At 36.8% G+C, this 23,746-nt stretch overlaps 1 protein-coding gene across 18 annotated transcripts in view; it reads left to right on the top strand.

Annotated features, from left to right (window-relative positions):
- Window positions 1-23,746, top strand: part of ERC2 (ELKS/RAB6-interacting/CAST family member 2) — a 421,439-nt gene that overhangs the window by 46,210 nt on the left and 351,483 nt on the right. For 14 of the 18 annotated variants that reach the window (XR_010368539.1, XR_010368528.1, XR_010368540.1 and 11 more), the window contains 2 exons: window positions 12,364-12,387; window positions 12,997-13,413. Coding sequence is in view for 2 of the 18 variants with exons in the window: in XM_064432578.1 (XP_064288648.1) it covers window positions 12,364-12,387; window positions 12,997-13,413 (441 nt within the window). In the remaining 16 variants the exon portion in view is untranslated. The remainder of the gene's footprint in view (window positions 1-12,363; window positions 12,388-12,996; window positions 13,414-23,746) is intronic. The other 4 variants (XR_010368532.1, XR_010368537.1, XR_010368534.1 and 1 more) reach the window with 1 other exon arrangement.

Genomic DNA, 23,746 nt, shown 5'->3' with positions numbered 1-23,746 from the left:
CCAGGGGTGGCTCCCTGTTGTTGCTAGCAACTGTATCTTCCCACTGTAGAGTAAATTTGAAGTAAGTTTATTATCCTGTGATCATCAATCCACTTATTTCACCAGCAAGTTGATCTACAGGCTGCAAGTAAGAATGTCTGCTCTGGAGCACTAAAGAAGAGTGTTGTGTTTAATGCCAATTTCTCTGTGCATCTCTAACAAAATGTCTCTTGATTGGAGTGATGCTAATGTTTAATTAACAGACTCTTCTGTCTGACATATTTTGAATGTAAGGTTATACACAAGCTTGGTTTCTTGGGCTAATAGAGCTGACTGTAAAGATGCTAGATAATACTTACAGAATAAAATCTGATTTCTCCCCTTTTCAGTTGAAAAAATGAATTCAGTTTTATTCATAAGTGTAATTACATTTAATAGCTTAAGCAGGCTTCTAAATTAATTTATAATAGCTGACATAAGTTCTTATTTATGGTGGATTGTATCCTCTATAAGAACTTCCTTTGCATGGGGCTTTCTCATTTGCTGAGTAGCATACAGGTTTGATCTAGAGAATTCTGGGACAGATTTTACACCCGAAGGAGCATCTTGCAGTACTGTTTACCTCAGAGGTGATCTAAGTGCATTTGCTTCTTTATAGATTGAGTGAGAAAGCAAACTGGAAATTATGGGAGCTGTAGCATGTGAAGTAGTAGTGAGCAATTCCCCTGCAACTAATCCTTTACTGCTACAAATGATCTCATCTGTACAGCATTAGAGTGTTTCAGAGCAGGATCTTTTCCAATTCTTAGTGCTTAGATGGCCCTGAATTAGAGAACAATAAGTCAATATGTTATTACCTTTGGAAGCAGTGCAGTTTGGATTATCATCAATATTACTTTTTCTGTGCAATTAGTGTGTATCAAACTGTTCAAAAAAGTGGAATATGCTCTATCTGTTACTATGAATGTGGTGTGAAAAGAACACCTTGTAGAGTGACAATTCCCTTGTTTGTTAGAGGAAGAATGTCAGATGGAGGGGTTGGAATCGGCTCTTCGGGATTTGATGCAAGAATACGAAGGACTGGTAACAGCAATAGCTGGACTAAGAGAAGGCATTAGGAAGAGTAGTTTGAAATGTGGGAAAACAAAGTAACAATTACAAAGATCATATTGCCTGTCACACTCATCCTTCAGTGGTAGTGCTCTCATTGCCATACAGGCTCTCAGGTTTGGAGGGGGAGCATTTGTATTTTCCAACAGCTTTGCTCTTAAGGATCAACAAATAGTGGCCAGAGCAAGAATGCAATGATGCTTTGTTTCCCTTAGTCCTTATGTACAAATGTTAATCCCATGACCTTTACACTGAAATTCATTTACCTTTATCTAATTTTTAAATATTGTCTTCAGTTTACCATATTATTATTTAAGTAACTTGTGCTGTAAAGTGTGCTTTTTGCTAGTACTCTCCTAAAATTCTAGGATGGAATCTGAATGGTGTCCACCAATAGAATTATTTATCTTACAATAATTAGGAGAGATAAGAACATTAATGAACAGTGGTGTACTGATCCTAGGTAGTTTGCCTTCTGAGAGATTAAGTGCAACTTAATGATTATGCTGGTTAATCTTAAGTTTTTCCTGAAAGTCAGGATACAGATGATAATCAGTGTGGTGAAACAGAACTGAGGAAACACTGAAATGCTTTTCTTGAGAAACACCTCTAGGAACAGCTGTCTCACCAAATGATTGTCAGTGCTCTTTGAGCACCTGTAGAGCAGAAACAGCAAAACTTGTGAATCTTTGTGACCCACAGAGTAAGCATAGTAAAGGATCATGGAGATTTCCAAGTCAAATATAAGATGCACCTGAGCATGAATTGACAAGTAGAAAGATATAACTTCATATAACTTTTTACAAAGAAAAGAGCCCGTATGTTTTATTCAATTATTGACAGAAAGTGACAATAGCTGAGCAGGATGCATGGAGTGTTTTGGATGACAACAGGAGTATTGATTCTATACTCTCACTTCCTTTTATACAGAATAGAACAAATCCTCTCTGGTCATACAGTGCAAAAACTGGGGATTAAGGCAGGATATGTTGAAAGGGATATTCAATCTGATCACAAATCTGTACTTAAATTGCAATGAGTTTACATGATATAGCCAACAGATGTGTAAGCATGTGATGTGCAGAAAAAGAAAACCCTGGCAGTTACGACTAAATAAACATTTTGTACTTCAAGGTGGCTCTAAAATCCCTTACCCATCCCTGGATCTTGTGGTGTCTTATCCTTAATGTGGGGTGATGGAGAGAAAATCGATAATAGTGGTCTGCTTGTGGAACTTAGCATTATTTTTTTGTGTGAGTGCAATGCTTGGGGCACAGAGCAGATAATCAAATTGCTTTATTTGCTCTTACCTTAATTGCTTTCTTTTGTGTTTGGTTGAGCCGTAGTGGCAGAGATTTAATAGCTCCTTTCTTTCTTAATACCTGTAAAAATTGAATATTTTTGCAGCATGCTTACTTAAAGCAGTGTGAAAAATGAGGAAAAAAAACCAATAGACTGTTGGAAGAAAAGCAGATAGTGCTAACAATTTAAAATTCAGCACTGTGGAATGCATTTGGCCTGAAATGACCCCAGTATCTGTTTATTTAATTGAAGTTGGCAACAAAGGGCCTCCTGAAGGCTTCTGGATACTTTGGGAGTTTGAAGACCACTAAACATTAGCCCAGCATATGGGTACACTAGTATTTCAGTAATTAAGGTTATGCAATGCACTTGGGGTGAAAAAACTGCACCCACATTCAAGGAAAGGGTGAGGGATAACAAGATCAAGTACTTTAATATGGAATATTGACTGCATATGTGTACGAGGTTGTATCTGACTGTTGGTGCTTGCAGTGCCCAGAGGGCCTGGAGTGAGGACTACCTGACCTGTGGGCTGTCACCAGGGCAGGGAAATCAGAACTACATCAGAAACATCGGTTCTGAACTTGGAACAAAGAGCCAAGAGTTGAACAAAGAGTTCAACATAATTTCTTGTCAAGTGCTGACAGGAAGTCAATGTATACACTGGATGTGTGTGTGTGTGTGTGTATTTATACACGTATGTGGTATATGTGTTTGTGCCCCCCCCACCACCGCTGCTGAATTTTGAGGGGGAAATTACAATCTCTCCTAAAATATCTGATTCAGGCTGTTATTTTCATTTTTCTATCCTGCGATTTCTAATCTGTAGGTAGTGTTATTTATTTGTGCCATGAACGTGGCCATAGCCTATTTATTTGTGCCATGAACGTGGCCATAGCCTATTTATTTGTGCCATGAACGTGGCCATAGTCTATTTATTTATGCCATGAACGTGGCCATAGTCTATTTATTTATGCCATGAACGTGGCCATAGTCTATTTATTTATGCCATGAACGTGGCCATAGTCTATTTATTTATGCCATGAATGTGACCATAGTCTATTGATTTATGCCATGTATGTGGCCGTAGCCTGTTTTCCATGTCACATGCGTGGCCGTAGCCTGTTTTCCATGTCACATGCGTGGCCGTAGCCTGTTTTCCATGTCACATGCGTGGCCGTGTCCGCGCTCCGCCCGGGATTTTGGCGGCTGGGGATTTGGTGCCACCTTGTGGGGACACTCCAGAGCTGCAGATTTTTTATGGGATTGTCCTGGGTTCCTTTAGGCCGTGAAGAGACTCCTACGAAATCTGACAAGAATAAATCCAGATCTAACGAAGTTCTCCCAACTTGTGAGAACATAGATTTGTTAACTGCGGAGGATCTTTTTGAGCCCTGATGGTTTCTTTCCTGCATTTCTTCAGTTAAAGCAGGACGAAGTGTCTTCCCTGATGGTCATCCCTGCTTTGTGATGCATCATTTGTCATTGTTGGATCTAACAACTCTGTTTTGAGTGGAGCCACTGAAATCCCTGTATTGATTTTTTTTTTTTTTATTTTCCTTTAGCTATGTCAGAACACATAGTTCTAAGGCTCCTTTTCAGATTGTTTCAATGGGGAATGATTATGTATTATGGTTAATCAACTCACAGTACTATTCCTAGTAGTGAAAAAGAATTGAAAGCTGAAGAGTGCTCTTTTGTGTATTTTGCTGATTAAAATAGACCAGGGGGAGGTTGAAATTGGATCTTGTATTTCTGGCTTACTAAAAGCTGTGCTTGAAATTGTCATGTGAATAATTTATATTCATATGATTTTTCTAGTGGCTGCATTTAAAAATATGTAGTTAGAAAGTTACAAAATGGGAAGGTAGCAAGAGTAAGAAGGTCAGCACAAATAAATATTAAAATGTCCTATTCCCACTCCTTTCAGTGATGTTCTGCATTTGTCTCTTCTGTCAATGGAGACTTCCTGTATAGAAACTTCAAGCCCCCAGTTCACATGTGAATTAAACATCAAGGTTGGCAATACAGTGCTGAGGTTTTGTCTGCTCTTCTAACTTTCCTCTTTTCTGTCTTTCAATATAGTGTAAAATAATAACCGAAATCTCAACTGGACAGACTGGCAGGCTCTCTCAGTCTGTTGGAATTCCCTGTATTGCTTCTTAGATATGACATATAAAATGTGAACTTTTACAGTGTGTCAGGTATTAAAGTCCCCTGAAAAACAAGAACATACTGCATATTATGTGAATACTTGTTTTCATTATTTAAAATCATTTAGTATTTTGTGGCTTGCTGTTTACTGACTGTAGCAACCATTTCTGTTCTGATCCGTTAGGAATTTATAATTGGAAACACTATTTGGGCACCTCTGTAGTTTTCCTTTATCTGCATTTCTCTTTGGTAGCTTCAGCAGAACCTGCACTTTGTCCACAAAAATCTCCTTCCTCAGATTCTGTTTTATTTCTTTCATGAAAGAAGTGGGATGTTTCATTAGAGGCAGGCTGCATAATGGGAAAATAGAGCCCAGTTCACATTTTTTTATAATCTGGGAAAAGGATTCATTTAATTTTCCTTTTTTATTCAAGGTAATAGTGAGTTCTCTGCCAGAAGGAGAAACTCTATAGCAAAAGTTTAAGCAGATAAAGGGAGGGTCTGAAGATCAAATACCACCAGTTTTTCAGTGTTTGAAATGTGACCTTGTTTGCTCTCACTGCTTTCCTTTTGTAAGCAATTTCTTGACTTGGTGCCTGAAAAAAATTCCTTTAATGTACGCTGACCTCAGTTTTTGAGAAATAAGAAAGTAATAGGCCTGTTTAGCATCCAAGATTTTTGCTCTGCTATTATTTTGACTGAATCAGCAGGCTGCACAATACATACTACTGTCCAAAAAGAAAGAGGCAAGTACTTGCCAAATATTTTTGTTGATTATTAGTTTTTTTTTTTTTAAAGCTGGCACTTGGAAACAAGAAATTCTTAACTGTCTGTTCTTCATTAACTGCATTTTGCATGATGGTTCACACTTAACTGGTGTTAAAGAACATAATCCCATGGATATGAAAGAAGGCAAATATTCCTGGGTTTTTGGACAGGTGCATTTCAGTTGTACATGACCATGGAAGCAGGAATAGAGCTCAGTTCCCTGTGACAAATGCAGATCTTAATTCACACATAATCCTGCTTCTAAATTAAATACTCTCATTATGTCCATTTTGTTTTAATTTCTTGGCCCACTCTGATTGTTGCTAAACCTAATTTCTCCTCTGGCCCCAAACCAGCAGTGAGGAACGCTGATCCTATGGCATTCTACTACTGTTTAAAAAATCCCCAAATGTTTATGTAGTCCCTAGAGTTTTCTGAGAGGGTAAACTGCCCTCCAATACATCAGTAATCTATTCTGGAATCTGACAGGGAAGTGCTCAGTCAATTGCTGGTCCACTGGGGACATTTGTGCTCTCACTCTTTCAGGGGAGCTCTGCATTTTTTTTTTCTTTAAAAATGCCAAAAATATCCCCACAAAACAAAAATATGCTCTTAGTTTCTCCTAACATTTGATTAATCAATTCCCACTTTGATAAAAAATATGTAACTAGTTTTATGGGGTGAAAATGGACTAAAACCCTGTGGCTTGGTGGGACTGAGACAAATAATATTTTACCAGTTTTTCAGTCACTTTAGTTACCTGTTTGTGACTTGCTGACTGAATACAGATGTGGTTGTTTCTGTACTGGGCATTGAATACAGAATATCCCACGAATTATAACAAAATAGAAATATAATACTATTTGATAAAAAGCTTGACGTCTTTATGCTGGGGAAAAAAAAAATCTTTGTGTGGAGAGTTGAACTTGGAGATCAGGGATAATTATTTTTTATTTCCTCCAATTTTTTTTTTTGGAAGTAAAACAGAAACGAAATTTCAGTCTGTAATAAATACACAGTGCAATGTTTTGTTAGTGAACAACACTTATTCAGTTTTAAGAATTTTTTCCACAATATTTTGAGAGCTTTGTGTATGTCAGCAAATATCTTGTCTAAATAGAACCCATTGAAAACCCTTGATAATGTACTGTTACCTTCTGAAAGCCTGTGATTATTACGTTAGGGGTATATTTGTGTTAAATCTTTCCTCACAGGAAAGCTTTAACAGCAGACAAGGCAATCTCAAAAACAAAGGCTTCCACAAAGTACCAGACAGTGCATCAGCAGAATGGAAACCTTGCTGTTCCTCTAGATAAAAGGCAGAGGAGATAACTGGAAGTCTATTTCATGAGAAACAGAGAGCTGGCAATGATGTGCTCCTGTGCTTTTTGTTTCTCTTTTCCTCTTGTATCTATTTGTTACCAGTGGGGTTTGTGGGTGAGATCCATGGGGGAGTGGAATGTTCTTTTTTATTTGGATGAGGCTTTGAGTGTTTTCTCACTTTCCTGGGCTTGTGCTGTGGTGATGGGAAACTCAGACCATGTTTCTGTTCAGTGATTGCAGTTACTCCTGGGATTAGCTGTAGGACAGGGATTCTGCTCATCTTTGGTAAACAATGGGCGGTCAGAATACAAATCACAAGTATTGATTATGTGGAGCCAAGGCCATGAGGGACATTTTGTGTGGGGAGGGTCAAGGTTTATCATCCCAAATGATTTAAAAGCTTCCTTGGGGAACCTTAAGTGCTTCAGTCCTGAAAAAAGGAGAAACTTTTTATGCAGGCAATAAAAGAGTATCAGAGGAACTGGAGTTCATGAGGAGATGGAGGATTTCCCACAGTACATAGTTACTTTATCTGTTGAGAATAGTTTTAAAACATAAATGCCTAAGATTTATCTTTGAGTATCCAGGACTTCTAAACCGTGCATTGTTCTTAGCTGGGTAGTTAATGTTGCAGACAGAACTATTGGGAAACAAATAATAATCTGCTTTTCTTAAACTGACATTGATTTCCAGGCCTTGTTAAAAAGTATTTTATTTTTTCCCCCTGTAAGTTGTAAGAATTAATCTGCAAACAGATTCTTCCACATGTGTTCATATTGGTCAAAATACTTGTTACTGATGATTTTTCAGTCAACTAATATACTATTTAATGACTCTGGACCTACTTAACAATATTTCTCCATAGGGAAGAGGTGAAAAAAAGGAGGCCAGTGTTGTTGTAGAAGCATAATTGAACTGCTTGACAGTTGTAATGATAAGGATCACCGAAATACAAACCCCTGCATTTTGCTATGATATTGATGACAAAGGTTTTAATTAAACCTCTTTTTACTAACTAATGAAACTGATTCCCCCCCCCCCCAACATCTTTGCAGAATAATCTGCAATAATCTTTGCAGATTATTTCTCTCAATTCTGTTTGACTTGTTACATTTCTAAAAGTCCCTTCCTCTTGACCTTCTGGTTCTTGTGATTCTGAACTACAAGATTTGGCTCATCAACATCTCTCAGCCTACAGCAAAAAAAGGAATTAGGAAAGAAATACATTTCCAGGTTGTTCTGTAAAAAAGAGGTACAAAGCTGCTCTGAATTTTCAGTACTAAAGCTTTTTAGCCTGTATGGGGATGCATTTATGTTCAATGACCTCAAGTCTTTATGCAATATTTGTTTTTTTACCAAAATACTTAGGTGAGATGACCTAGAGAAGCTGACTGAATAGTAGTGAAGACTGATACTTCAGATTAAATATGTCAGCATTGCCCTGTCAGATTCCAGAATAGATTACCGATGTATTGGAGGGCAATTTACCCTCTCAGAAAACTCTAGGGACTACATAATAATTTGGGGATTGTTTTAAAACAGTAGTAGAATGCCATAGGATCAGCATTCTTCACTGCTGGTTTGGAGCCTGAGGAGAAATTAGATTTAACGATGATCAGAGTGGGCCAAGGAATTAAAACAAAATGGACATAATGAGAGTATTTAATTTAGAAGTAGGATTATGTGTGAATTAAGATCTGCATTTGTCACAGGGAACTGAGCTCTGTTCCTGAACTGAGCTCTATTCCATGGGGGAAAAAAAAATAAATGTATATGACCAGATTCCTTTTTATTAACTTGCAAAGCAGGATGAGGGGCAAGCTTAGGGGAGTGATAGAGCATCCTGGTGGGCTCTTGATTAGTAGTGGAGGAGGACAGGGAGGAAAGGTTTGAACAAGAAACTGATGGAGGGGGTGTTCTTTATTACAGTGTTTGTCTTCTGGAGCAGTTGTACTGAAGCCCTACTGGCCAGGAAGTGCCTGGCTATGGGCTGCTCAAGGGACATAGAGAGTGAATCTTTGCTTCTGTGCATGGCCTTTGCTTTTGTTTTATTTAACTGCCTTTACTTGACCCATGAGTTTTATTTCATCTTCTTCCCCTTCTGCCCCCAGCCCTGCTGAGGAGGGAGTGGTAGGGTGGCTTGGTGGAGTCCTGGCCTCCAGCCAAGCTCAGCCCACCACATCTGTGTTAAGAAATGCAGATTTCAGTGTGCATGACAAGATTCCTTATCAAACTTGCAAGGCACGCTTGTAAAGGCAAGCTTTGTAGAATTTGACAAGACACAAAATTTAAAGGCATAAACAAAGAAAAAGTAAGCAAAGTCAGACAAGATTCCTCTCTTTTTGAATATGTGGTTATATCAGCAAACAGTGTTATGCAAAAGCTCTCTCACATCTCATGCTCAGAATTTTTAATGCTAAAGATTCCTGTGTGGTCAGAATCTCTTGCTATTCCTCCCAAATTAGATCTGTCTTCTCCTTCCAACTCTTTGTCAGTCCTGTCTTACTCAGGCAAAATTCTAGTCGCCTAGAATTTTTTTGGGTTTTTTGGATACCAGGTTTATGAACTATAATAGGCAGATGAGGAAATGCATGACAGAATTAACTTCTTAATTTATGGTAATGAAGAAAATGTCTTCAATTCCCTTTTTTTTCTTTAAAGAAGAAAATTGGGATATGCATGTTTTTCTTTAACAATACTTAGTTACAAATATTTGCAAGTGTAATGCTTGCACTTATTTCAGTAGCACAACTAAATTTAACATATAAATTGATGTTGATGCAGTTCATAAGAAAGCTTTTAGGCTGTTTCCTTTCAATGACAGAGCCTCATACTGTGGAGAATGAAAATAAAACACTAATAGATTATGGAATAAATAAGGAAGCTTGATGTTAGAGAATGAGAGTATGGTTGACAGGATAATTTGCTGTTTTATTTGTTGAGGTGCATTCAGGTATAGCTTTCTATAGCATACAATTACATAGGATGATTTTTTTTTGCACAGTCTTCTGTATAATTTTTTATTTGCCACTGCCAAGAGACTAGACTATGTCAACTGATTCAGCCCTGCCAATTCTCTGTTTACTGGGGTGGGAAAGAAACAGGAGAATCAGGAGCTAAAATCCAGTGGACTTGGGTTCTTGAACATGTTCTTTGCTTTTGGTGGCAGTGTGATGGTGCAAAGCATGAGAAGCTGTCTGCTTCTGTAGGTGGACCAGCAATTTTAAATCAGCAAGTCTCCTTGTGAATTCATTCCTCCCTACTGTTCACCACATCTGTGGCTTTGGGATGCCCTGGAAGTGTTAATGTGACCCAAAGCACACTGAGGCAGGAGAGTTCTCAGCAGGCAATTCTTTTGGGTGTAGTTCGTTGGCGTAGACTAGAGGAACTTCCTTGTGTAGAGCATGAATTGAAGTCTGTGAAGAGCCATTAGCTAATCTTCCTTTTATAGTTTTGTTTCAGTTTATGGGGCAATTCACAGTTCCATATATTGCTTCTTGGAGCTGGGCTGTGGAAAAGGATTGAAAAAGTTCTGAGGAAACTCTTTATATATTGTCAAGAAATTGGCATGGAAATATTTCTGGTCAACTGGTCCATTTTTAATAGAAATTATAAAAAATCTGATAAATGTTACTTTTAAAAAAAATAATTCTGTAGAGTTCTGTGTCTGTAATGATAGCCATGTGACAGATATTCACAGCACTCCTACATTCCTTCCCCTGCAGTTAATTATACAATTTCTTTCCACCCTCACAACATTTGTTCTTTCCTTTCCTTAGCAAGCTGCAGATAGAAAAATCTGTGCCAGCGGAATTCTAAATCTGGTCCACCATGTTCTAAGTCTTGAAGGTGTACAAAAATGGATTCTTTTATGTCGAAGTAGCAGTAGTCTGCCACAGTTGAGGCTGTTAGCTTTAAGATAATCACAGAGAAGCAGCCAGAACTACTGTCGTGCTTAGTGACAGCCGTGGGTCTGGGTGGAGCCTAAGGAGAGCATGCACAGGCTGCTGGGGGCAGAAAAGGAACTTGTCTCATTTCTCTTAACCAGAATGGTTGTTTGAATTCTGATTTCTAATTATTTTTGTGTTAATCTAACAATTTTTGGTTTTTAGAGCTTACATTCAGAAGGTTTGTGTGTTAGCAGTGTGTATGTCAAGTTTACTTTCATTTGTGGGTTAGAACATGGTATTTTAGAATTAGTTTTCTTTTGCACAGCTAGATTTTTATAGACATATCAACATTTGGTATATAGGGACTACTTGACTTTGGAATAAACATTCATTTGTAAATAGATTGTATCATGAAGTAATAAATATTGTCTAATTTAACATTAGGAGGATGTATCTTAAATCATTATTCAGACCAGGGAAATAATTTTGACTATTTATCGGGTTCTGGTAGTTACTGAATATGCTGTTGCTTAGTTGTAGCAGAGTAGTACAGAGAAGGTTCTTGGTCAGGTGTGAGAAGTAGGACAGTGAAATAATTTTAGAAGCCAAAAGGTGTAGTTAGTCTTGGGGTCACAAACAGTTGGCACGTTAGTAGATTCAAAGTGGGGAAGTTTCTACATCTAAAGGATTTTAAAGTATACTGGAGTTTTTAAGCTTATTATAGCTAATTAAAAAGATGGTGAGATTAAGAAAAGATAAGGGTTGCCATTAAATGAGTGGTTCACATGTGTATGCTCTCAGCTGAGTGTGTGCCTAGTAAGATGCAGCTACCAAGAGAATTAAGATCTGGACATACATTAAAATAGTGCTTATTTAATGATCAAACAGATTCAGTGTCTTAATGAATTCTGTCACTGGCAATACTTATTTTCCATTTGAAATAACTGATAAAAAACATTTCAAAAGGTTGGTTTCTCAAGATTAAGTATTTTTCATTTAGTTTAAATCATTGCGAAAACTCAACAGATTAATGTGTCCTTGTGTAAAACATCAAGGTAGTATCAAATAAAATGAAGTTTTATCGTTAGTTTGGTGTCTGTGTTGTTGCTGTTTTGGGTTTTATTTGGTGTGGTTTCTGTTGTTTTGTTTTTTAGAATGTGGAGTTACAGAACATCAATTAAATCTAAAAGGTGTGATGACATGCATTTAAGTCCCCTAATTCCTTCAGTTTAATGTCTTAGTACAGACTGCGAGCCTGTTCAGGAATTCATATTTCTAAAAGCTCACTATGCTGTGTAGGCAATGAATAGAGGGAAGAAAACAAGAAGAAAAATTGTCATATGAGGATACAATCTGAAAAGAACATCATAAGCCATAGAAATTTAGGCTAATTATCTGTACTCTAACCTTAACTTGGCAAAATCCACTTTGATTTTGACTTGCATTGAGTAAGGAGTGCAAGACAGTCCTCTGGAACAGAGACAGATCCCTGTACTCAGATGTAGTATAAATATTTTAGGACAAGTTACAGTGTTCTGAAAAACGTAAAAGTGTAAAAGACCAGCAATGTCCAATAGGAATGTTGTAATTTGTCATGGGACTGATTATTTCAAATATGCTTTTCTTTGTCACCTCTAGTGAGTGAAGTCTGTCTATGTTTATATATTTGAGTAATGTGACTTTGTTGTTGCCTTTCTGTGTAACTCAATAAAATTATTTTTTTCTGTTGAATATACTTTTTGTTGAATTCAGTTCTTTCTGTTGAATCTCCTTTGCTTGCATCTGACCTTTATTTATGTTGATTTTGCTTCATTTTTTCGTTTACCATGCTGTTCAGTTTTTGGATGCCAGAAGAACAAAGGTTTGTCCACTACTTGCAGTGAATTTCTTTTTAAAAATTCAGTATTGCTTATTGTGTTTTTTTTGTTTGCTTTTTAGAGATGCAGTAATCCTGTTTACTAAAATTCATAGCTTTAGCTTCCAAAATGAAAAAATGAAACCAACCAGTCCCAACTCAGTCCCTCCCCAACGTCCCCTTTAATTTTAGCAAGGGCTTTGATTGACTTTATGAACATCAGTGCTGCTGAGCACCACGAAGAGCAGATTTATCTTTAGTCTATGAGGTAATTTAGAAAACACGGAATACTGAGTCTTTGAGCTTTGTAGGTACTCATTGGTTGTTCTAATGGATGTGTCACTGCCTAGTGTTTGCATTTGTTGCTATTAATTTTATCTGTAGCTGGCATTTTTTTGTGTCTGTGTATGTTGTCGTCTTTTTTCTTTCTAGAAGCACTTGAAAGATATCATTACAAATATTGTCACCTGCATTTGATATTTTATAAGATCATTTGGTATATTTTCATTACTAATTCTAATGACTTTTTGTAACAGCATACAACAAAGCTTTAATCAAATACTAATTCTACGATCAGATCCTAAGCTAATTTTTCTTTTGCCTTCTTTATTGCAGCATCTGCAAATGACAATCCAGGCACTTCAAGATGAGCTTAGAACCCAGAGAGATCTTAACCATCTTCTCCAGCAAGAAAGTGGGAACCGAGGGGCTGAGCATTTTACCATTGAGCTCACGGAGGAGAATTTTCGAAGACTTCAGGCAGAACATGATAGACAAGCTAAAGAGCTCTTCCTGTTAAGAAAAACTCTAGAAGAAATGGAGCTTAGGATTGAAACACAAAAGCAAACACTAAATGCCAGAGATGAATCAATAAAAAAGCTTCTAGAGATGTTGCAAAGTAAAGGTTTGCCTTCTAAAGGAATGGAAGATGACAATGAGAGAACTCGAAGGATGGCAGAGGCTGAATCTCAGGTTAATCATTTAGAAGTGATTTTAGATCAGAAGGAGAAGGAAAACATGCATCTTAGAGAGGTAACAAAAAACTCATTTCTTTGTTTAAAATACATGGTTTTTTTTTAAATAGTCATGGAACATGTTGCAGTTTCAGAAATGTAATTATTGAAGTGTTTTCTTTTTGTGCTCTATTTTTTGATGAAAAGGATGAAAAGGATAGCATGCATTTGTTTTAAATCTGTAATAAGTACTCAGCAGGACTGTATGATATTTGAAAGCAAGAATAAGAATATGGAAGAGAAGTAGGTATATTGGGGCTTACTGTTGCTGAAATGTTGCTTTGCAAAATTTCTTTATCCTTTCATTTTGTTGATTTGATTCTGGCAAGTGAAGACTATACCTATGAAGAGGGAAGTGACACCTGCTGCTGCTCTAACTAAGGAGTCATGAGTGCATGCTACTGTGTGTTGGATTTTTTATGCCTCTGGTGTTTAAAAAGAGTGTTTTAACATCATTTTCCTTCCATATAAACAAAGGCTTCTGCTTATCTGCATTTCTAATGTATTTTCATGTGGGCATACTCTCAGCTTTTTACATAAATATACTGTCATGTCACATGAAAACACTGTGCTGCTGGCTACTTAGAAAACTTAAATTTGACCCCAAGCCCACCTGCACCAGCTGCCTACATCACTTGTAAATGCATTTTTGGGGCTGGATTTGGGATGATTGGATTAGTACAATTGAAAGAAAATCTGGCCTGGTGTCAAGCCCATCTGCCCCTTTAGATCCCAGCAGTGTTCTCATGTGACTCTGTCAGGCAAACAAGACAAGGCCAGTCTTCCTCACAAAGACCATGCTAAGAAGGGTGAAATTTTGCAGGGAGGTTATGGACAGCTACATACTCCAAGGGAAGTCAGAAGAAACACTTCTGTTCACTTAGAAACTCAGCAGCAGTGTGGTCACTGAAAACATCAGTTTGCATGACAGCTCAAAGCACAAATGAAATTAGTGCAAGAGCTTAAGTATTAAGCTTGAGATTAGGAACAGCTATTTACATCTAGGGACTGTTGGCAAAATATTTTCTTTGCTATGGACAAATTATTTTCTATTTAGCTTATGTTCTTCTCTAACCTAGAATATGCATTGAGGACTCAGTATTTTCTGCTGCCCATTTGAAGCTTAGCAAGTGGAAAATTTCATTATATGTTTTAGTAAAGTTTTCTTGTGAATATGTAGATCCGGAATTTTTCACAGGCAGAATTTTAATTAAAATTGATGTAAAACATAATGGAATTACATACGGAGCTAATGATACTGAATTTGTGACGAGGAAGGGTTGTGGAATAAGGTCTATAAAATAGAAGACAAGTTTCTGGATTTAGGTCTGCATACACTGTTTGCAAAGATGATTGATTGTGTGGTTGTATTTCATGTGTTGTATCGGTGTCAATTAAGTTTGTGAACCTTAATTGGCTATATATGCAACATGAGGAAATTTGAAGTTTCTAATGAGAAGGGCCATCAAGAACAGTGAGAAATAGAACTAAATTGAGCTTGAAAAAATAGATGAAATAGAAGCTTCCAAGTAAAGTCCGATTGGCATCCAGTTTACTGATTAGGCCAAGACATGCTGAAAGGAGATATTATTACTATCTATAGACTGTGCATGTTTCTCCTGTATTTATACTGAATTAATTTGATGCTCCCCCCAAGTTGTTCTCAGGGGCAGGGAAAAGTGTTGTTTCTCCCTCAGTTTGTGATAATATATAAGTTGTCTTTTGTCTGGAGTGCTGCAAGTGTAGAATGGGATTTACTGCTAATGGCATGCTGATATACCTTGGTAAGTGATCAAAATTTTACTGGATTTGTTGCCTGGAATCTGTCCCAGCCAGATTGGCAGGAACTGTCTAATTTTTTGGACATTTTGGCTCATGATTTCATTGTTTTTATAAGAATTCAAGGCTTTGGGTGCAGTTGCTCTCTTTCTGTTGCACACAGTATTTATAGGTTTTATTTTTATTTTTAAGTTTCTGCATATTTGAAGTTGTTGGGAGCTTGGAAGTATGATGTGTAGGCTGTAGGAACTCTTTAGAAACAAAATGTTTTAATAGGTGCCTGTTTGTTTATCCAGGACTCTGGATTTTATTGTTCTGGTGGACTCTTGGAAAATGTACTGAGGTTCAAATTTTTTTTTTGCTTTTTTTGTTATGGAAAGTTGTCTGCATGCTTTGAAGTAACATCAGACATTATGTATAGTTTAAAAGTATTACGTATTTGTTAAAAGTCCAAATAGATCAACCTTTGATCTTTATGTGTAGCTCAGTAAATCCTTGTTCTGCAGTGCTCATTTGAATTTCTGTCTCTGCTTTTAGTCTTCATCCTGCACAATACAGGTTCTCAGCATGATAAAACAGAGGTTACTGGGTTGAATCTTCTGCAGCAAACTGCCTAGTGGATTGATTCTTTTTTCCATAACAAGTGTTTGTAGTTTTTCATCCTAACTGTGTAAATCACCTGGCAGTGTTACTGAACATTTTTTTTCCCTCCTGAGAATGCTTTAAAAGTAAGCTAGAACTTGGATACATTCTTAATGACTTTCAGTCATGAAGTATTTAGAATTCACTCAAATTGTGTTAATCTTTCTATACCCTTAACAAAATATTTGTCATTTTAGAACATAATCTAAAATATTCTGCTTTCTTTGTTTTTACAGGTTGGAGTATAGCTCAAGTGTTGAGTGTATTTCTGAGAAAGTAGTATTGGGCCAATGTTCTGTTTGCTGAAATCCTCGATGGCTTTTTCTTCTCTTTAATTAGTTTTGCTATTTTATTTCTGCTGCTGCACTTGAAATTGTCTGTGCCAGGGGAGATTCAAGGGGAATTCTTTAATGGAAAGGGTTGTTAAACGCTGGCATGGACAACATGAGGAAGTGATGGGGTCACCATCTCTGAAGGTGTCAGGAAATGACTGGGTTTGGCACTCAGTGCCATGGTCTGATTGACAAGGTGGAACTTTTCAAAGACTTGAGACTTGATGGTCTTGGATGTCTTTTCCAGCCTTAATGACTTGATTCTGTGAAACAAGGATGATACAATTGTGTGTAGCATCATATGAAGTTATTCAACAAATAGGGTTTGTTTGTGGCAGTTTACCTTTACAGTGATAGATTCTGCTGAAGTTTACAGCAGGAGGAGTGCTGTCTGGGGAAAAAAAGTTAACATGGTGCAAATGAAGTTGAGTATGGAAAAAATTAACTGCAGACAGCTGATTTTATACAGCCTCAACACTACATTAAAATGTAATGTAGAGGTGGACATCTTATAAGCCCTTTGCTGTTGGTATTTAATTTAAAATTACTTTCAATCTGAATTTTTCAGTTAATGAAATCTAATTGTGTACCAACCTAGCTAGAAGAAGGTCAAGTCTTACATGTTGAGCTTTTGACCATGTTTTCCCCTAATGCAGCCATAATTTTCTCTCTCATGCTGTTCATTACTTAGTTCATTCATTTATTTGTTGATTCATTTTGTTCATCTTTTAGGTAATTGAACATGGTGTGTAGAAAGCTATTAATGATCACTGGTGGGTGATAGTTTCACCAAACCAGAGAATTAAATTACCATGTTGTGAGAGAAACTGAAGCAAGTGGTCTTGAAACACTGGGAATTAAGGACCACCTTGTCAATGCACCTGTATCTCAAATGAATGTCAGTTCTCTCTCCTTGACCTGCATCCCCTGAGCACTGATCCTACAAGGAGTTAAATTGTGAGGGAGGTGTTCTTTGTTACTCCACAGCTGCTTTTGTCTAGCTCGTAACTTTTTCACTTTCACTTAACTAGATAGAAATAACTTCTTGTTAACTTCTTGTTGGACTCTACCACCTTGTAAATTATTATTTCTCTGGCAGTTTCACATAAGAATGTACATTATCAGAAATAAATATCCTACTGTCTGATTGGTTATTCAAGAATCATGCAGAAATTTCTTGTTTTTAAGGCACTGATTGCTTCTTGCCTTTCCCCCACCCACCCCTATGAGTAGCCTCAGCAGGAGTTGATAATTATAGCTGCCTTCAAAGATTTGGAAGTTCTCCGGGATTTATATGGTACTTCTTAGAGAAAGTACGGGTGAGAGTAATGGAATTGGTTGGTGTACTAGAGGCAGAGAAACAACTCTGAAAAGTAAAACTTTTTTTTTCCCCTTCATTTGCTTTCATATTCTTGTAGGAGGTACAGGCTGACTGTGAGGTGTTGACTTGATGGCCCTCAAAGATGATACCTTTCTGCAGTGTGCAATCCACACACTTTTAAACTTTGTTCCACAGAAGCAAACTTGTGATGACAGTTTTATTCAAGCTTTGTGTTTCAGGGCCTTAGAAATAGCAAATGTGAGGCACATTATAGAGCAGAAGGAGAATGAAGCTGAAGTTGGAATCCTGCTCTTTCACAGGAATAGCAAAGAATGTCAGTGTCAGCAAGGTTCACTAAAATGTTGGGAAATAAGCTGTGTAAAAAATGGGGTTAGATTTCTTTATCAAGGAATTTAAAATCGAGGCGATAAGCTTTCACAGGGATAGCAGGATTCCCAGCTTGGAGAGAGTTATAGCAAAGGTTTCCTTAGTTCCTGATTCACAAAGCAAGAGAGAACAAATGTAGCTCTGAGTAACAGTGTGAGCATGTGTTTCTGCTGCAGTTGGGAAATGGAGCCTCTTAAGAGAGTGCTGAGCTCTGTTTCATGCTTTTGGAGGATTTCTGCCCAGATTGTACTTGGTTTTCCATCACTGTTAGACTGAATCCTATGCCTTTAACTAACTAATCTCACTAATATAAATTTTTAGTGTTTTTCAAAGGCAGATGAACTTTATTGTTGTTTTCTGAAAAAAAAAAAAATTAATAGCTTATGCTTTGATAAGAAAATGAATGTATCCTGTGGGGAACATAGTGCTCTTTGCAAGTACACTTAAGGAAAAGGACGTTCTTGGTTTGTTAGTGATTGAAAATCTGTCTTGAAGCCATAACGTCATACTATGACTTTCTTCACATTCAGAATTAAATATAAAGATCACTAAATATATATTCTTGTCAGAAAACACAAGATGCCTGCCTTAAAGTTCTTAAATTGGTTATCACATGTCTCTTTTAGAATTTTAAATAAACATTTGTTCCTCTATAACTTTGGGAGAACTGTAGGTAATATGGGGTTTTTATCATGTGGAAATCTAGCACAGATGTTTGGTATTACTTTTTTTTAAACATAGTGACCACACATTATTTACCCTAAGTACCATTAAGTATTTTTTTATTATTGCTATTAAAAACTTGCCTAAGGCAAAGTCCCACTAAGTCTTTAGTGAAGTCAAATGTTAAAATTCCAGCAAGTATTTTATTATATATACATACATGTATATTACACATGCCCCTCTATGTACAACATACAATTTCACTAAAACAAATTCTGAGATCATATAGGATTTTATATACACATTTTAACTCTTATCTTGCATGTATTCTTAAAATAATGTTGTTGCTCATGGTTTAAAATTACAGCTTTTTGTGTTTAGTAGAAAGGAGAACAACACATCTTTATAATAATTTAAAGTGTACTTCTAAACTTTCAAGGGGCTTTTTAAAACTTTGCTCTATCTTTGAACTCAGCTTGGTCAAATAACGAAGGCTGCTGATAGGATTTGAACTGCCATCATGAATTAGTTATTGCATGTTTTTAAAGTTATTAATGGAGCAAAGTTCCTTCTTCCACTGTGAATAGAACAGATGCCTTGCAGACTTTTGGTGTTTACTGTAAATGTCTTACACTGGAGCCAGTAGTAATTTTCTAAGGAAATGCTTTATCGACACCAAACGTTTCTTCCCTGAAGTTGGTTACACAGATTAACAACCATTCTAGACTGAGCTTTTTTATTAGGTTCATTAGTACCTCTTTCCTTTTATTTCTCCTGCCTCAAATCAAAATATTAATCTTATCATTTGCTCTAAAGACAATTGCTTTTCCTCAAAATATCAGTGGTAATGTGTTGTTAAGGTGACCCCTTAAGTATGCAGAAGGACGCTGCAGTGTTGGCAGTTGCTGGAGACATGAGAAAGTAGACAGAACCCGATTATGCTCTAGAGAACAGTTGCTACTTCTAACATAGCCCATTCAGATTTTGCTATGCCCTGTGATATTCTTGCCAGGGTGCTTGGTTGAAATAGTTTTTATAAGTCCATGAAGGATTGGAAAGCTTTGTTCATTTAGAAATCACTTTCTTTAAAAGCAGGATTGACCTCCATGACACCAGCACCACTAGTTTGGAATCTCATATATGAGAAAGCTGTCAGTTTGAAACTGCCATGTCTCATACTAACAACTAAAAAAATTATTTTTTGGAAGAGGAAAAAAACAGATCCATAAATAAGCTGGATTTCTGTACCTTTCCATGTGTGGAGATGATCAGTATTGATCCTGCCAGAATTTCTGCAAAGTGCATCCTTTAGAAGGCAATCTGGAGACTGGCTTAAATTGATGTAATTCGACTGTTGTCCCCAGACATAAAATACTGTCTTTGCAAGGCTCTTTGCTCATTTCACACATTTACTATTTTCTGGTTGTATGTTAACATTTTGGAGACAAGCCACAATGAAATAGAGAAAAATGATCAATTTTGGTTTCTTTCATATTCCCTGTTCGGTAACTGTGCTGCTACTCATTTCTGTGCCAATAACTTCATTTTTCTATAATGTAATTAACTTCCACTAGCTCTGTCTTCCTGTCCTTTTTTTTGTATGAATGACTATAGCTCATGGAGGTGAGGCACAGCTCTGAGATGTTAATGTATTTTCTCAGAATCAGAACTGAATTACCAGGAAAGGGGAGAGTTGAATTGCATGTACACTTCCCTGATTTAGACCATCTCTGTTAGCCGAGTTGAAATTCCTTTGTCTTAGGAAACATTCAGCCTTTTACCTGGACTGGAAATCCATGTATTGTCACACGAGCTGGAGTTGCAGAAAACTTCAACAGGCCAATCTCCTGCCAGAGTCTATATCTGTATATATACATATATATGTATGAGCAGACTTTTTCTCTTGCAAGGATGCAAAGACTCAAAAGAAAAAAAGTTTTTTCATCTTTTAAAAACAACCTTCTCCCTCCTCTGCCTCCCAGTCTGCTAAAAAAGAAGCTTTTCATTTGCTAATTTTTTTCCTTGTACAAGTCATAAACTCTGTAAGAAAATGAGTTTAGCCTTGGTATGTGCTGGCTTATTTTAGTAATGAAAGTGGAAGTTTTATTGTAGGTATTAGAACACAGCTAATAATGTAAACCCTTTCTAAAATTTCACCTAAAACTCAACTTAATGAAGGAAAAGTGTAATGTTAGATTAAACTGTTTAAACAAAATGGTATTTCTGATTTAGTGAATAGATGATCATATCCTAATTTTATAGATGTAGTTTTGGCTTGTGAGGCAATCCTGAAAATAGGATAATAGGAAATTTTTTTTGGTTGTTAACAGTTTGAGGCTGGCATTCCAACATGATTATAAGGCTCTCAATATATTTATGCACAAATACAAAATTAGATAATGGCTATAAACATATTTCATCTCCCTATAAATATTTGACTAAAAATATTGGTGAATAACCCCAATAATGCTCTGAAAGACATATCCAGCAAAAATGTGGATATGTTTGAGAGCACTGAGGACAAAATTCTGTTCATGTGGGGTTTTTTGAGTCAGATGAGGTCAGTGGGATTTACTGATTTAAGGGGAATAGGATTAGATTTGAGAGAATAAATGAATCCAGACTTGGTTACTGGTAGGCTGCTGCACTGTTGGAAGGAAATAGTTTGCTGTAGCTTTTCTGTAGGTAGAGCTAATGTCTTCACCTGCTTGGTTTATTTCCATATATCAGCACATCATCTTCTCCCTGAAACATAACCCTTTACAAAACAAAACAACCCAAATATTTTAGAGCCGTTTATGTCTAATGAGTGCATTTAAGATAGTTCTGTATGTTCACTGCCCTGCTTTTTATGGAATTCAATTAAATGTATTCTTTCTAAACACACACTTCGTGTTCTCTCCTAGAGACTTGTGATAATGGAAGATTTTTTACATAGTCAAAGTTCAACTGATAAAATGAAAAAAAAAAAGTAATGATTATCAGAGATGCTTAGTCAGCTGATGGCTGTATTTGGTAACAGCAAACAAGTTCTTAGTGGTGTTTCACTGCCTGCTGTATGCTCCATTGACAGAGTTCTTACGCTGCCATTGCTCTGCAATGTTGTCTCATTTCCAGTTGCATTCAGACCAGTGTTTTTGGGGCAGAACTTCCAAATGGGGTAATAAAGGGCTATTTATTCAAGGGAATGAGCTTCATGCACCTTTCTCCTTAAAGTATTCATGTGGAGAATGTATTATTTTAATTTGCTAATAGATAATTAACATCTAATTATCTATTTTTTATAGTCACACTGCTTTAATTAGCTTTGACTCTTACACATTTAATTTCCCTGAATATAGATTTATTTATGAAACTACATAGGCTTTAGGTTTTAGATTTATAACAATGAATACATGCTAAAATATGTGGTTTTATTTTCTTTAGCTCATTATTTGACTCAAAACTAAACATTGGAAAAATATTTCTCTAATGCATAATCTTTAGAAGGAGAACTTCAGGAATTTCTCAGTTCATGAGATTCTTTCAACAAGTTCTTGCAAATACTGACTTAATTAAATTTTCACTTTTTCATCATCTGCTGAATTTTTGCAAGGTTCATTAACTAGAGTAGTGGTCTTCGGATACTGAACAAGAAACAGTGCATTGGTTACTGTTTGAAAGTACGAGGAAAAAAAATGAGGCCCATAATAATTTGTAAAAATCAGCCAGTAGCTAAATTGAAGATTTGCATCCTTCATGTAGAGCATGAAGGCACTAGATGGCTCTCTTGAACGAGGATTGTGTTTCAGCCTTGTTTTCACAGACAATCTCACCCTATTTGTTATTTTTCATTGCTCATTTTAGAGTGGGAATCAATGCAAAGACAATTCCACACAGATTTGATTTGAGTCTATGATCTGGATGCAGTTTAGTTCTCAGCTAAGTCTGAGGACCAAAGCGAGGGGACTGAAAAGGACAGCGCAGCTTTCTACAGAAAATCAGGATGGCAGCCTGAAGGGATTGGTGGAATTCGGTCCCACTGTGTTAGTCAAGGATTGTAATTTGACTTGCAAAAGTTAGAGCAAACTAAGGGGTCATTTTCCTCTTTGAATGGATTGGAGTTTCATCGTATCTGCTCTGATACTGCAACACATCTGAAAGCACATTGGGGAACCAGCAGTGCTCATTTCAGGTGTTAGCAAGTTTTTAGCAGTGCTGAATTAAACCATGGCCTCTCTCAGCTTGGAGCACCTGTGAGACACTGGGCACTCCCATGGGTGCAGCATTCCTTGTTTCAATATCTGGAGGAAGAAGAAGCTGCCATTCAAAAGAACAGTGTTTTCATGGAGAAAGCACATTTCTATGCTACATCTTAAGAATTATAGGCGGTGTCATTGCTGATGAAGTTTTCTGTCCCCAGCTATGAGTAATTAAGCTTGCTGCTATTTGCTATTTCATAAGTGATTGTGCAGGTGTCAAATAGATGAGAAGACCCAATATACTATCTGCTCAATTGTCTTTGCTGTCATCTATTAAACATCTGTTTTGAAGAAGCGTTACAGGATCCTTGGGGAATTACCACTCTGATCATTCCATAAGATGGAGCATTCATTCTCTCTTTCTTTAAAAATTATTTAAAATTTTAATTTTTTTTTTGTCCCTGAAAATGAAAGATGCTTGTGAAGGTTTCTATAGCTTGAGAAACATAATGATGAACAAATGTGTGGTAGACAGTTTTTCTGATTTTGTAGTGCCTTTATGCATACATGCCACAAACAACTTTTTCCCCTTGTATAGCTTTCTCACAAAGGAAGTAGAATCTATATTCTATTTAAAAATGTACCATTGTAGCACAGGAGGAAGGATTTTTATTGCAGATGCTTTGTTATTCCTACAAAAACATTGGTCTGTTTCAGAGCCTTGGTGGACTGAACACCTGCATGTTTCAGTCAGAGCAATCAGTTTGTTCTCACTTGTTCCTGATCTGCCTGGAGAGAGTAATTTTCAGCTCTCAACTTGCAGATGGCATATTTTCACATAGGAGGACATGTGGCAGAGAAAAGATTTTTTTGCTGATAACAAGTTTCAGAAACCATTATCAAAATAATGTTACCTTTCAGCCTCTCAACAGTTTTGTGAGTGTTTACAGAGGTCTTGGCAGTGCTTCCTCCCCATCTGCACCATTAAGGCACAGCATGATTGGCCAGAAAAAGGAATTCTTACCAAGAGATTGGGAACAGACAAGC

The sequence above is a fragment of the Passer domesticus genome, chromosome 9 (assembly GCF_036417665.1).
Source record: "Passer domesticus isolate bPasDom1 chromosome 9, bPasDom1.hap1, whole genome shotgun sequence".
NCBI lineage: Eukaryota > Metazoa > Chordata > Aves > Passeriformes > Passeridae > Passer > Passer domesticus.
The sequence above is the reverse complement of the archived record's forward strand: the minus strand, read 5'-3'. Positions and strand labels throughout refer to the sequence as shown.